The sequence below is a fragment of the Podarcis bocagei genome (assembly GCF_964188305.1).
Source record: "Podarcis bocagei genome assembly, chromosome: 9".
Classification (NCBI taxonomy): domain Eukaryota; kingdom Metazoa; phylum Chordata; class Lepidosauria; order Squamata; family Lacertidae; genus Podarcis; species Podarcis bocagei.
Genome location: NC_138134.1, coordinates 18771528 through 18786257, shown reverse-complemented (window position 1 = coordinate 18786257; position 14730 = coordinate 18771528). Strand labels below are relative to the sequence as shown.

The 14730-nt window shown below is 43.1% G+C and overlaps 2 protein-coding genes across 4 annotated transcripts in view; one reads left to right on the top strand and one right to left on the bottom strand.

The window, feature by feature from the left end:
• Window positions 1-1085: 1085 nt before the first annotated feature.
• LOC308595154 (OCIA domain-containing protein 2-like) lies at window positions 1086-12300 on the bottom strand. The gene is made up of 8 exons (XM_081209181.1): window positions 12078-12300; window positions 10177-10288; window positions 9047-9137; window positions 5962-6015; window positions 5063-5110; window positions 3093-3198; window positions 2485-2571; window positions 1086-1224 (listed from the first exon to the last, which is right to left on the bottom strand). Exons 2-7 carry the CDS (start codon window positions 10234-10236, stop codon window positions 2490-2492), a joined length of 441 nt encoding a protein of 146 aa, XP_081065307.1. The 5' UTR covers window positions 10237-10288; window positions 12078-12300; the 3' UTR covers window positions 1086-1224; window positions 2485-2489.
• The window catches only part of CWH43 (cell wall biogenesis 43 C-terminal homolog), a 47409-nt gene continuing 38700 nt past the window's right edge, over window positions 6022-14730 (top strand). For 2 of the 3 annotated variants that reach the window (XR_014011736.1, XM_081208862.1), the window contains exons 1-2: window positions 9127-9872; window positions 14587-14681. The gene's annotated coding sequence lies outside the window, so the exon portion shown is untranslated. Of the gene's footprint in view, window positions 8872-9126; window positions 9873-14586; window positions 14682-14730 lie in introns of those variants that run through there. The other variant, XM_081208863.1, reaches the window with a different exon arrangement.

Below are 14730 nucleotides of genomic sequence, written 5' to 3'. Positions count from 1 at the left end.
TGCACTTTTTGGCGTGCTTTCGAACTGCTAGGTAGGCAGGAACTATCAGAGGTAATATCCTCTCCTAAATCAGTGCATAGTTTACTAATAATACAATTTTCTAGTTTTCTCCACTATGAAAACTGTCAACTGAGCATATCTACACTGGATATGCAAAAGCAATCTCTTCATTTGCAGTCTTGCCCTAAGGATATTTATATTAGCAGTATACTACAGTGGTACCTTGGTTCTCAAAAAAGCTTTGGTACTTGGTTCCCAAACGCCGAAAACCCGGAAGTGTTCCGGTTTTCAAACGTTTTTCAGAAGCCAAACATCCGATGCAGCTATCTGCTATTGTTTCCAGGGTGTCTGCGCCAATCAGAAGCTGTGCCTTGGTTTTTTAACATTTCGGAAGTCAAACGGACTTCCAGAATGGATTAAGTTTGGTGCTTTTGTTTTTGCTATTTATGTTGTGTTTTTATTTTTGAGGCTTTTTTGCTTAATTTGTTTTTGTGACTGTGTGGAACCCAGTTCAGCTACTGATTGTGTTGACTGTGGAAATGGATAAAAGCCCCCCATCCAAACAATGACTATCATCAGTGCATGTAAGAAGAAAAAAAAATTTAATTTTTATCATATACAATACTATCTTATTTATTTTATAGTACAGTACATTGATTATTGCTTTCATTTTGTGGATCAATAGTCTCGTTAAGATAGTAAAATTCATGTTGAATTGCTGTTTTAGGGGTTGTTTTTAAAAGTCTGGAACTGATTAATCCATTTTGCATGACTTTCTATGGGAAAGTGTGCCTTGGTTTTGGAACGGACTCCTAGAATGGATTAAGTTTGAGAACCAAGGTACCACTGTAATGGATTCAATTTGACAACTCATATAATTCCATTACAGAACATATACTGAATAAGCTCAAACCTCTTGTCAAGTTTTGCTGTTTGACAAATACTCTGAACTGCACTGCTAAGGTGCAAACCTGAAAGCAGAGTAACTGTCTTTAAGCACTGCAGTGACAGTGATGCTGTTGCAAGTTGTCATGGCCTCTAGCTTTCATCTTCAGTTTAGTGTTCCAGAACTTGTGACAAACAAGTTCATCAAAGTAACTTTTATTTTTTAAAAAAATAAAAACTTGTAAAACATACAAAGGGTTTTGAATGAAAGCAGGTTTTTCAGAATTGCAGTCGTTGTGTAGAACAGGTACCATTACAAAATGCTTTCTTCCACATTATCTGAAATAAAAAAGTATTGGTTAAAGGGATTCAGCCCCTTTGAGGTGAGAATATAGGTTTGGAGGACAAGGTGTGACCTAGCTTAATGTTGGGGATTCCCACCCCCCCAGTCAAGCAGTAGTAGTTGAGCTAATGGACTTTAAGCAGTAAAACACCGTACAGCCTTTGGTTCAAAAATACATAAATGGTTAATCTAATAAATGTAGCATTTTGCTAAATGTACTTCTGGTGACTTAAATTAACAGACCAAGCTGCCATACCACACTCTTGGTTTTGAAAACTACCTACATGACTGGTGAAGCAAACAATGTACAGTGGTTCCTTGGTAGTCGGAATGGCTTGGCTCCTGAACGCCGCAAACCCGGAAGTGAGTGTTCCATCTTGCAAACACTTTTCAGAAGCCGAACGTCTGACGCGGCTTCCGATTGAGTGCAGGAAGCTCCTGCAGCCAATTGGAAGCTGCACCTTGGTTTTCGGTATTAAATTATTTAAATTCTTTTTACATTTATCTACCACCTCTCTTTCATCCTGGAACCCAAGGTATCCTATATTTAGTTCCCAGGTGGTCTCCCATGAAGGCACCAACCAGACCTAGACTGACAGCTCTAGCAAGATGGTAATGTCCCTTCAGACCATATACCCTGGGCCATATTCTAAGCTCATCTTCATGTATTGTGTTAAAGCAGCAGCTGCAGATGTTGCTGAAGAAGTGCCACATGTAGAATGCCGTTTTGGAAGAGACTTGAAATACTGGCCATAGATGCAGCACAATTCTCTTTTAATGATAAAAACACCACCATACTAATGAGCATGGAAGTGACAGCACCTACCAGCCTCACTTCTGTTTTGTCTAAATCTGCTGTTAAACTGAGACTAAAGTCAGAGAGAATACTTGGCAGTGAAAGCCAAGGAGGAGTTTACCCTCTGTTGCATTTTATCATTAACATAGTGAGTCATAATCCCTCAGAGCTAGCCAAGAAAATACAAATAGGCAAGCAGCGTGGGGAGAGAATAAAACAAAGAGATGAAGATAAGCACACTTAATAATTTGTGAAGGAGAAGAAAGTGCTATTTCTGACCTGCCCACCACCCAACAACCAAGATGCCAACAACGGTCAAGTTTTTTACCTCTTAATAAACCTGATGTGGCAATAAGCAAGATCATAACTCTTTCCACTGTTTATAGTGACTGATTTCCAAGATACTGATATATTTCAAAAAGCGACCAAAATCTTGTTAAAACTACAAAGATGTGTGTACCTGTTTTAAGAAGCAGAAGGCTCTGGTTTTTCTGATGCACTTGCTTCAAACTTAGCTTTGCATTCGTTGCAGACATGAGGACAGTGCCTAAAACATTAGGAGAAGGGGGGGGGGAGTGTCAACGTTACACAAGATTCTTCCCAAATCAAGAGATCTTCACATGGGGCTTTGCACCTGACACCTCCACCTCCACCCTGGCTCCCAATGCACCAAAAATGTCAGCTGCCCTGTTATCCACACAGTAATTTGCACATGATCTAGCTACGTGCAGAAGGATAAAGTGCTTGGTATAAATTGATAAGACATGGTCACAATTCTAGCGTGGTGCAGATAGGCAGTTCTGTTCCTTTCTGTGAAAGGAAGGGCCTTTGATCCAATGGATACTCCCACTAATAGGGGAGAGAGTAGGCAATATTCCTCACTGCACTTCCAAATCTGTTTTGGAGGGCTTCCCACCCCCTCTAGTTCAGATGTGCAGAGGAAATGGGAAATCACAGATTTTTGTAGAGCCCTTGCGACCTAGAAAAGTGGTTTTTGGACAGCGTTCATATCACAAGGTTCCTTGATACAACCCAAGAGTCACTTGTCTGTATTTATTCCAAACAGACCTTTTCCATCCGGGACCAAACGGTTTAAGACCAGCGCTTTCAAACTTCTTCTGACAGGTTCTTATGTATGACATTGTCCCAATACCATAGCCCAGGGCACCAGCAACTGCAGAGAGAGATCAAATTGTTGTCATACATAGCAATCAGATATAAAGTAGTACAGGCTTTGAAAAGCATTCTCCAGATCAGGTATTTTGCCTTGCTAATCCACACTGATCTGGGAAAGCAGGAAACCCAGAAAGAGATACCGTTTCACTGAGGATGCTCCCTTGTGTTTGGTGACGAGTTTAAAATAGCCTACTCTATTACTCTTTTAATATCAGTGAATGATTAAAGTCACAATCCACAGCTCCTTGCACACAGCAGCAGGCAGCACACGTTCTGTTACAAAGGAGGATCTCAACATGTTCACCCATAGACCAGATGGTTGGTACCAAGTTGGGGACACCAAATGGCAGAGAGATCTAGTTTACTTGTACAGTGGAAGTTTGTGAAACTCCTGTATCAGTTTCTGCCTCTGATTCTGGACTTCTCTTGGCCACAGACCCAGCTCACTAAGCCCTATTACCCCTTCCCCTTCTGATACTTCCACCTCCCAGTCTTCTCCCTCTGACCACTCATTGTTCCAACACCAATCCCTGGGCTCTGAGCCTTCTTCCCTTGGTGGCTCCCCAGCTGCTTCCTCCCCACCATTACTGTGTGTCCAACCAGTCCACGGCGTGTTATTTGTTTTCCACTGCAGTAGCACTGGCTTCCACTTCACTCTGCTCGCTCGCTTGCTTCAGTCACCTAGCGATAGTGACCCTCCAGCAGAAGTGAAGATTCTTTTTCAACCTGAGCCACTTTCTCTCACTTTCCAGAGGTTGCATGGGTCCACAGGCAACCAAGTGGGCAAGGAAATGGGCATGACTCAAGATTTGTTCCACAAGCCATATTCCAGCCACACAAATCCAGACATTTCCTTCCAAACCTACATAACCCCACACCTGCCCATCCTCCCTCCAGACACTTTGCAGCCAAGCAAGAGGAGGGTGTAGAGCAGGGCCCAATGAGGGGAATGGCCTGGCGAGAGTCCTGGAGGCCTGCATTTAGTCCACAGGCATGGGGCTCCCTACTCTGTTAGCATCCATCTGCCTTGGGAAACAATGGAGTGTGCCTCTGCGGGTGAAGCCAAACCACTGCATTGCCAGCACCGAAATAGCCTCTGGGGTGCAAGCATGAGCAGTGTGTATGGAGGCCCTAGGCTGCCTCTTGGCCTCACTGATGTGGTCCAAAGGAAAGCAGAGCAATGTTTGCCACCAGCTTGGCTGTAAGAGTTGCCAGGAGGTGGCATAACAGGTGCCATCCAACCCACTCTGGATTGCGTAGGATATTTTCCTTGGCCTTTGCTTCTCCAGAAGGTATGCTTCTCAATCCACGGGAGCCTGTGTTCACATGCAGGGGAAAGTCCCAAACTCATCAGGGTTTGAGACCCATCGGCTACCCTTACCTGGTTTAGCCAGCCAGTTGAAGCCGTTGCACGTTGACAGCTTCTAGGAGTGACACTCTAACTCCACAGTAACATTTCAGTTGTGTACCAAGGTGTGGTCTGCACAGGTTTACTTAAGCAGATGTTCCCGAGTCGCAGCAGGATTGGACTTGAATATCCTTCCTGCTCTATTAATTTTGATAAAACCCTATCTATAGTAATTAATGATTACATACTATATAAAAGTGATCAGTATAAAGTTACAGCCTAATACAGAACCTTCAGAAACAACCACATGATTCCAAAGCTTTCTCTGCAGTCATGAGGTCTACAAAACGGCTTTAATTTAAATGCTGAAAACTGACACTCGGAAAGCCAGAAGCTATACTAGATTCCACACATGCCCAAACTTATCATGCGAGCATGGCAGCATTCCAGCATAATTACAATGGCCAGTTCTCACCTTTTCTGCTTAAACTTTACAAAGAGTTTTTGGACTTACTTGCCAATTTAGGGAGTGATCCAAATTTAGGGCTTGGTTTGAGAACACCTGGAATAAAATGCAGTTATTAGGAAAAGCCTTTTAGACCATCATTTGATGACACAACAAAGTTATTATTGTTGTTGTTGTTATACTTCCCGCTTTAAACATACCAAGTGCTCCCAGTATAATTTCCAGTTATAATTATATACAAAAATGTGAAGACTATTTTTACCCCGTAAGAAAGCTTACTTCCTAACCTGTTTTCCATAGCATTAAATTAACCATGCCACCATGCTCAGCCAAGGCAGCATATTTCACAAGTCTTGCAAAAAACAAACACCCACCCACCCAACCAACCAACCCCGCATTATATTTTAGGGGAACACCTAAATGTAAGAACAGCCGGCTGTATCAATCCAATGGCCCATCTACTCCAGCATCCTGTTCTCACAACGGCCAACCAGATGCTTGTTAGGAAACCCACAAGCAGGACCTGAGCACAATAACACTCTCCCACTTGGCAGTTTCCAGCAATTGTTATACCGGAGCATTACTGCCCCTGACCATGATAGCGGACCACAGCTATCATGGCTAGCAGCCATTGATAAATACATAAAAGCACTCTTAAATCAGGAAGCCTATGTTGAACATACATACAACAGAGAAATGTACCCAGTGGCAAGTTTAGGCTCGCCTCTACACAATGTGTAAGAGCCACCATATATTTCACATCACCTGTTGAATACATTGAGAGCTAAGAGTTGAAACAGCACCCAGGCTGAGATTTCCACCACAATATCTATTCTGGGTTTTTCCTTCAGCATTTACCAAGCTTTAGCAGTGATTGACTGGTGGTTCTAGAAAACTGTCCACGTGTTTGTTTGTTTTTACATTGAAGAAAGAAAAAAGCCACTTACCATTGGCAAGTAATCCTTGAGTGATCAGCATACCTCCCAGTGACAGAGGAAGAGCTGCATACAGTGAAACAAGCAATTATAGCCTTTGCATAAATTCAGATGTATCTCCCGCCCACCCTACATAGTGTCGTTAAAATGTGGTCTTAACAACTATTTTGCTTGTTCTAAAAAATAAAAAAAATGAAAAGAGCAAATTAGAAAATCAGAAGCTGGAATTCTGAGGTGCTGACTTTGCTGAATACTGGGTTTTATACTCTGCACTGCTATGCAGTTAATATTTTCATTTTCTGTGCTTACTGGCAGCTTCCACATTTAATATCTGCTAAATAAGTACAATAGCCTTGCTGCAACTCCAGTTTTGAGCACCACTGTGCAACAAATTGGTGACATGTACTCATTTAGTTCAGTGTTTCCCAAACTTGGGTCTTCTGCTGTTTTTGGACTACAATTCCCATCATCCCTGACCACTGGTCCTGCTAGCTAGGGATGATGGGAGTTGTAGCCCAAAAAGAGTGAGAGACCCCTGATCTAGTTCAAGGGGCTGGATGAGCACAATACACGTGTGGTTCCAGATATGCATCTTTAACACATAGAGAAGACACCCATGTGCAGACTTTGGTGGGCTGCAGGCTGGGTGGGCAATGGAAGGAACAAAGAAATCGCCAGCTTTGCAACAACAAAAAGTCCCTAAAATCAATAGCCCATAAAAACATTTACCATCATACATGCTCACACAAGATCATTCGGATGTTACATTTGTGGACTAAAGAAAAACAACTTTTAAGATTAGATTCTTCACAAACCACAAGTGATGCAGCAAATGGATGTTACAAGCCCAATATACTCAAAGATTTCAGTCTAGTCCGTACACCATATCTCAGCTTATTATGCTGAGAAATGAACAAGTCTCTTGCCCACACATGCAGCCTCCCTTTGTAGTAAGGCTCCGATTAATTACAATTTACCATGTCATCTGAACAAGGAAACTAGGCTTATCAGCATCAAAACAAGCCAGGATCTTAAACCTTCAGACTATGGCCAAAGGCCCTGATCATATCTCAAGTCATTTAACTGAGATTATGATTATGAAAACATGGCCATTGACTGTGGTCAGATATAATGATAAAACTTGAGCTCATGCACTCCTAGCACAGCTACAAGGAGAAGCAGTTTTTAATTTCCACTTTCAAATAACTGCAATTTAGTGTTCTGTCTGAACCTGGACAAACTGCAGTAATTCTTAACTTTTGTAAATACTGAAACTGCCTTGGTCATGCTGGTTGATGATCTCCGGTGGGCTAGGGACAAAGGTGAAAGCTGTTTCCTAGTTCTGCTGGATCTCTCAGCGGCCTTTGATACCATCGACCATAACATTCTTCTGGACTGTCCAGAGGAGCAGGGGGCACTGCTATACAGTGGTTCTGCTCCTTCCTCCTGGGCCGTGTCCAGAAAGTGGTATTGGGGGATGAGTGTTCAGACCCCGGAGCTCTCACTTGTGGGGTGCCTCAGGGTTCTCTCCTCTCCCCCATGCTTTTTAACATCTACATGAAGCTGCTGGGAGAGATCATCAGGGGGTTTGGGCTCGGTGTTCATCAGTATGCAGATGATACCCAGCCCTCTCTTTCAAATCGGAACCAGTGAAGGCGGTGAAAGTCCTGTGTGAGTGCCTGGAGGGGTTGGAGGGTGGATGGCGGCTAACGGATTGAAGTTGAATTCTGACAAGACAGAAGTACTGTTTTGGGGGATGGGGTGGGTGGGTGTGGGGGACTCCCTGGTCCTGAATGGGGCAACTGTGCCCCTGAAGGAGCAGGTGCACAGCCTGGGAGTCATTTTGGACTCACAGCTGTCCATGGAGGCGCAGGTCAACTGTGTCCAGGGCAGATTCTACCAGCTCCATCTGGTACGCAGGCTGAGACCCTCCCTGCTTGTGGAGTGTCTCACCAGAGTGATGCACGCTCTAGTTATCTCCCACTTGGACTACTGCAATGCACTCTACACGGGTCTACCTTTGAAGGTAACTCAAAAACTACAACTAATCCAGAATGCGGCAGCCAGACTGGTGACTGGGAGTGGCCGCCGAGACCACATAACACCGGTCTTGAAAGACCCACATTGGCTCACAGTACGTTTCCGAGCACAATTCAAAGTGTTGGTGCTGACCTTTAAAGCCCTAAACGGCTTCAGCCCAGTATACCTGAAGGAGCGTCTCCACCTCCAGCATTCAGCCTATACAATGAGGTCCAGCTCCGAGGGCCTTCTGGTGGTTCCCTCATTGCAAGAAGTGAAGTTACAGGGAACCAGGCAGAGGGCCTTCTCAGTACTGGTGCCCGCCCTGGGGAATGCCCTCCCATCATATGTCAAATAAATAAACAACTATCTGACGTTTAGAAGACATCAGAAGGCAGCCCTGTTTAGGGAAGTTTTTAATGACTGATGTTTTAATGTATTTTTAATCTTTTGTTGGAAGCCGCCCACAGTGGCTGGGGAAACCCAGCCAGATGGGTGGGGTATAAATATTATTATTATTATTATTATTATTATTATTATTATTATTATTATTAACCACTTTCAGGGCTTTTTTAATAAATAAAAAATAAAGCAATAAACAAACTATGGTTCACTGAAACAAGTCAAGTTCAAACCTTGGTTTAGGAAGCTGGCTTGTTTTGATAAACCACAGTGAAGGTTAACTACAATTTAGGCTTCATATGTAATGCTAAATAGTGGTTAGTCAAAAATGGCTGCAAATTTTTGAATGGAGTATCTGCAGTGTTTAAAATGAGAGTGAAACAGGAGCGCACAAGCCCAAGGCTGGCCTAGGCTTATTCTAATGGCAATAAGCCATCATTTATTACTACTTCTGAATGCAGCCATTGAAAATGATTTTCTTATGTCTGCTTAATGTTACCGGTAAGAAAACCAGCAGGTTTTGGATTCAAATGCTGTGAAACAGAAGGATGTTCCAAGCAGGCTTAGTAGTAGGAATTCTCAAACACTGAAACAAATGCTGTAAGGTAGACAACACCCTGCAACAAAAAACCAACGCAATTATATTTTGTATTGCATTAAAAACAAATAGACCTACCTCTGTACCAGAAGCTTTCCTCTTTACATTGACGACGAATCTCTACAAATTCATCAGAATTAAGATTTGAAATTGGACATGGGAGCGGACTCTTAAAATAAAAACATGAACATGTTTATAAGAAAAATATGGTTTACCCTCTCACTCCTTAAGAGAATAAAGCATCTATAGTCTGCCATTTATTTCATTATCTTTGGTTTCCATAATTTTTTTTTAATTCAACAAAAAAGTTAAAAAATAAACAGAGAGGAAAACATTTCACTTTTCCAGATAGCACAAAAATGTTAGAAATATCCTACCATTGTCGTTAGCAATACTATCAAGCATGCAATGTCAAAATGAAAGGATCAAGCTTTAATACTCCATGGTGCACTCTGACTATAATGTACATGTTTGTAATTAATGTGCAATTCACAGGTGCTATGAAGTTTAAAATACAGCAGTAATGAATGGTGCTAATAATGGAGGGGAAATGTGTGGTCCTTCAGGTGTCCTTTCTTGGAGGTTTCTAAGCAGAGGTTGGATGGCCACCTGTCATCTATGCTTCAGTTCAGATTCCCTCACTGCAGGGGGCTGGACTAGATGACCCCTGGGACCCCCAACTCTACAATTCTACGATCATCCTTTAGCACTGACAGTGCTAGCTGGGGCTGACAGTTCAACAACATCAGGAAACCCACAGACTCCCACCGTCACCCCTGCTTTAAAGAGTTTCTTTTTAAAGTCCCTTTTTGTTCAGATGCTACATAATTCCATCTTCCCCTTTCCCCTAGCAGGTGCAGATTATGTTTCCATCTATTTACTTTGAGCCAAAAATACGTGCAAGGTAAGATATGAGCATTGTTATCTACGGTTCTTTAACTGCTAGCAGCATAAAATTAAGATGAATCCTATTTAATCTCCCCAGGGTTTGTGGGATCTTCAACTTTCCATGAGAGGCAAAGCTATCCTGCCTCCTCCTTATCCTTAGACCTGCACTAGATCATGCAGAGCACTTTTTGCACTAGAAAAGGGAAAGGTTGAAGTGCAGAGCCCCTTCTGTTTCCACGTGATAATCAAGACTACATCAGATTTGCCTCTGCTAGAATGTATAATAATAATAATAATAATTCCAAACAGAAAGAACAAACCTGGTTCTTTTGTCCTACCGAAGAGGCTTGAACTTTATCATCACCTGGGGCAGAAGTCATAGCTCCTGATAATGTTGCCAGCAAATATGATCCCCGGTAAAATGTGAGTTTCCTAAAGCAAAAGTCCAGTTATAAGAAGAATGCAACGTGCATTTTAAAAGCAACCTCACAAACGTCTAATTTTTACCATATTGGCATGTTAAGCTGTCTTAGAGACTATTGGTCCATCAGTTTGGTACAGTCTACTCTTATTGACAGCAGCATTCCATGATTTCCCTTCCCAGCTCCATTGTATGAGATCCATTCTTAACTGGAAATGAAAGGTGTTAAATCTAGGACCATCCGCACGCAAGGCGTGTGTTTTTGACCCCTCGGCAATGGCCCTCCTACCAAAGGAAATCAGAAGAGACAGTTATGGCCAATGAAAAATGTACCCCCCCATTACTGCACCTTTATTATGACATTGGAAAGTGTAACTGTAGCACATTTTGATTTTGTAAGCCAACGTGAGCCAGTTGGTTAGAGTGTGGACCTGATAACGCAAAGGTTGCAGGTTCGATTCTCGAATGGGATGGCTGCACATTCCTGCCTTGCAGGGGGTTGGACTAGATGATACTCTGGGTCCCTTCCACCTCTACAATTCAACTGCTCCGTGGGAACGTGGCTGAATTTTCGCAAATAGTAAATGCATACAATCACACCCCCACCTGCTTACACAATAGAAATGATGAGTTACAATTCATCGAAAACCCATCCTGTACAATAAAGCTTAATTCGAGACAAGGATCATGCCCCGCCCCCAAACATTAAAATGCTACATTTTAATGCAGCCTGGAACATGCAGAATAATAATTTTTTTGGGGGGGGAGTCAGAAAATATTTGCAACCCTGTTTCCAGTTAATATGTGTACATTACGCAATGCACACTAACAACTCCAAGTTCCCTGAAGATGGATGTGGTGTCAATGTGACAATTTTGCAGCTGGGCACCTCTTGTTTCAGAAATTAAGTAATGAAAATAACAAGAAATTACAAGATGCATACCCTTCGACATTTCTCCGATGAAAATAGGGACAGTTCCATTCCATAAGGATAATGGTACTTTTATACCCAACACATCTTACTGGGTTGCCCCAGCACAACATATATTAAAACAAAAACTTTTTATTTTTAAATTTAATTATAAATTTTAAAAAACTTCCCTATACAGGATGGCCAGGGGGGGTTGGATAACTCCATAGCCTCCAACACTTCTCTGGTGAAAATAGGGACATCCTAAGGAAAAGTGGGACATTCGGGGAATTGTAAAAATAAAAATGTGGCTCCCTTCTACGATTGGATAGAAGACTTATACAAACTTGCAACATATGAACAACTTGCACATAAACGCAGACTTGCCACGGACAAATTCAATAATATTTGGAATCCTTTCTTACAAATACTGTAATAGGTTAAGATCTGGTGAAGTACAAAAACCTTATAAGTCCAACCTTATAAAATATGCAGTTTTGGGTTTCCCCCGCTCCCCCCCCCTTTATTTTCCCTTCTGCACGCCTTCTCTTTTCTTTTATTTACATCTCGCCATGTTTAGCGCACATATAATTGTGTACTTTTTGGAACTTTCAATCAAGATTTTTTAAAAATTCTAGCACGTGGGGGACGCCCCCCCACCTTATCTAAATTCTATATTTCGGCATTTGAACGACTGGCGTGAATAATTGCGCTAAAAAAACTGGTGTTGTTCTAATGAGGGGCTATGATTGGATTGTAATTGAAAACGAATAAACAAATGATTATCCAAAGAGCCTGGCCGGGGGGGCCTCGGAAGCCCAGCGCTGCACCCCCACCGCCCAGCCCCTTCTCTCCCGCGCCCACCCCGCCGGCGCCCCCAGCAGCCTTACCCGCCAATGCCCTTCGCTCGCGCCCTTCGCCCTCTTCCTCGCCGCGCCTCTGCCCCGGGGCTGCTCCGTCCTTCCCGGCCCAGGCGCCTCCCTCGTCCGGCCCCTGCGCGCGCTCTTTGGCGAAGCGAGGCGCCCGCCTGTTAGGTAACCATGTCGTCCGAAGGCGGAGCTTTTCCCTTCTCCGCGCCCGGAGGAGAAAAGCGGACCGGACCGAGGGTAAAACTCCGTGGGGCTGCTTCTCTCCGCGCCTCGTTCCTCTCACGACGCGTCTCCAACGCCATCGCCCGCCTTCTGCGACAGGCTCCCCTCAAGTGGCCACGCGCAACGCTTCTCTCAGAGCCTGCTCGGAATAGGGCGTTTATATTGCAAAAAGGAAAGTTGTCGAGTTTTTTGTTTTTTAAGGAAACCGCCACAGTTGTTGAGCGCTTTCTCCTCCCCCCCGAAACCAACCAAAATTGGCCAATGGTTGCCACGTTTCAAAACATCACAAAGTTGTCAAACTTCTTTTAAAGAAGAAGTCAAAATTCAGAATCTGAAGAATCGTTCTTTGCGCAAGCAATGTAAGGAAACCACCACAATTGTTGACCACTTTTTTAAAGGAAACCACCAAAGCTGTCAGCTGTTGAGCGTTTTTTTAGAATTTTCCTGAGGTATGCCTTGTTAAGTTCATTGGGATTTACTCCCTAGTACAGGGGTGCCCAAACTTTTTTCAAAGAGGGCTAGAGTTGATGAAGTGAACATGCATGAGGGCATCATGGAACTGTCACATTTAGGACAAGAGCTGCCATTAAATGGGATTTCAAAGGCAGAATTGATGTCTGGGGCAATTTCCTAAAGGCAGCACTTCGTATTAGATCTTTGGCAAGCGTCGATTGTGAAATCTTTTTAAAATCTCAATAATTTTGGGGTTTTCCTAAAAGAAGCTCAACAATTCAGGGGTTTTCAAAAAAATAATAATATGGCAACCCTACTTTCAATGTAAAATGTTACAGTTTTGTTATGTACTTCAGGGTGGAATCTACACACACATAAAAGCCGTTCTGAAAATGCTTTTTTTTTTTTAAAAAAGCGTTTTTAAAAACACATTGAATTTTCCATAAGGCTTACCATCGCCATCTAATGTCACATTGTATATTGCACTTGAAACACACTTAAAACGTTTTATTTGCAGCTGTATAGCTGAGTCAGTCTGCTTTTCTTTCTTTCTTTCTTTCTTTCTTTCTTTCTTTCTTTCTTTCTTTCTTCCTCTCCCTCTCCCTCTCCCTCTCCCTCTCCCCTCCCAAGTTAGGGATCATATCAAAATGCATGTGATTGAAAGGTGCAAAACAAAGTCATGTATCTGTGTAGCCAAGCTCAGATGAATTTACAACTTTGTGTGCATGTGACCAATCCCAGAGGGGCCGTCCTGTGAGGCTGCAATAGATGGTAATGGATTGCTTTGAAGCCACTTCAGCGCCAGATGAACAAAAATAAAATAACAACAACAACAACAATAATAAAACCATCCCCCCTCAACCTCCAAGGCCTGTCCTGTATTTTGCCAGAACAAAGGTGGCAACCCTAGTTGGAAGGGACCTTGAGGGTGGGTTCTGGCGCCCTGTGTCCTGAATAGCTCCACCCCAGGAAAGAGCTTTATAGCTGCTGGAGCGCTGCAAAAAAGAAAAAGTAAAAAGTAAAAAAAAAGTATACCTCTGGATGCGACCGGCATCCGTTCCGGAGCCCCGTTTGCATCCAGAAGCGAACACAATCTGAGTCTGTGCAAGTGCAGGTCACGATTTGCCGCTTCTGCACATGTGCGTGATATTTTGACCGTCTGCGCATGCGCGAGCGGCGAAACCCGGAAGTAACACTCTCAGTTACTTCTGGGTCGCCGCAGCGCGCAACCCAAAAATACTTATCCCGAACCCACTTCAACCCGAGGTGTGTCTGTATTTCAAATAAGAAGGTTATTGGGTGCATGTAGCTACCACAGACACAAACTTATTAGATGCTGATTTAATGGAATAATAGAATAGAATAGAGTTGGAAGGGACTCTGAGGGTCATCTAGTCCAACCCCCTGCAAGGCAGGAATCTCAGCTAAAGCATCCATGACAGATGGCCATCCAATCTCTGCTTAAAAACCTCCAAGGAAGGAGAGTCTGCCACCTCGTGGGAATCTATTCCAGGGTCCAATAGCTCTTACTGACAGAAAGTTCTTCCTGATGTTGTCTAGTTGGGAGAACTTACTGAGGCTGCGTAGCTGTGTTTCAGCCCTGACGATTGCATTGATCACTTTGCGCTTTAAAGAATTAAACTCATTTTTTTGATGACAAATAGGGAAGGGAATCTTATTCCAGAAGGGGAAATTCGTAGGCAGCTGAAAGGAAATTTGATGCGGGGTGGGGAGTTATGCAAACATACAGAGAAAGGCTTCCAAACTTTATTGCGTGCAAACCTTTTGAAAACAAAAACACACCTTAGTCCGCCTGACTTGTTTGGTTTTGCCTTTAGCCTGATTTCTCCCTTAGTTACAGGCAAATCTGGAGTGCTAATAATCCTAGAGAGCAAATACTGGCGCAGCTGCTGGCCTTGTGCTCCACTCCCTGAAGCAAATCTTGCAAAGGTATAGAACTGTCTTCCCGTCAATAGACATGCTGCCTGATCCTATGCAT

Coding starts and splice junctions, on each gene's coding strand:
- LOC308595154 (XM_081209181.1), bottom strand. CDS start 10,236: ATGACTTCTGCCCCAGGTGATGATAAAGTTCAAGCCTCTTCGGTAGGA. Junction 6,016..9,046: donor GGAAAGCTTCTGGTACAGAG/GTAGGTCTATTT, acceptor CACTGTATGCAG/CTCTTCCTCTGTCACTGGGA. Junction 5,111..5,961: donor TCAAGGATTACTTGCCAATG/GTAAGTGGCTTT, acceptor ATTTTATTCCAG/GTGTTCTCAAACCAAGCCCT.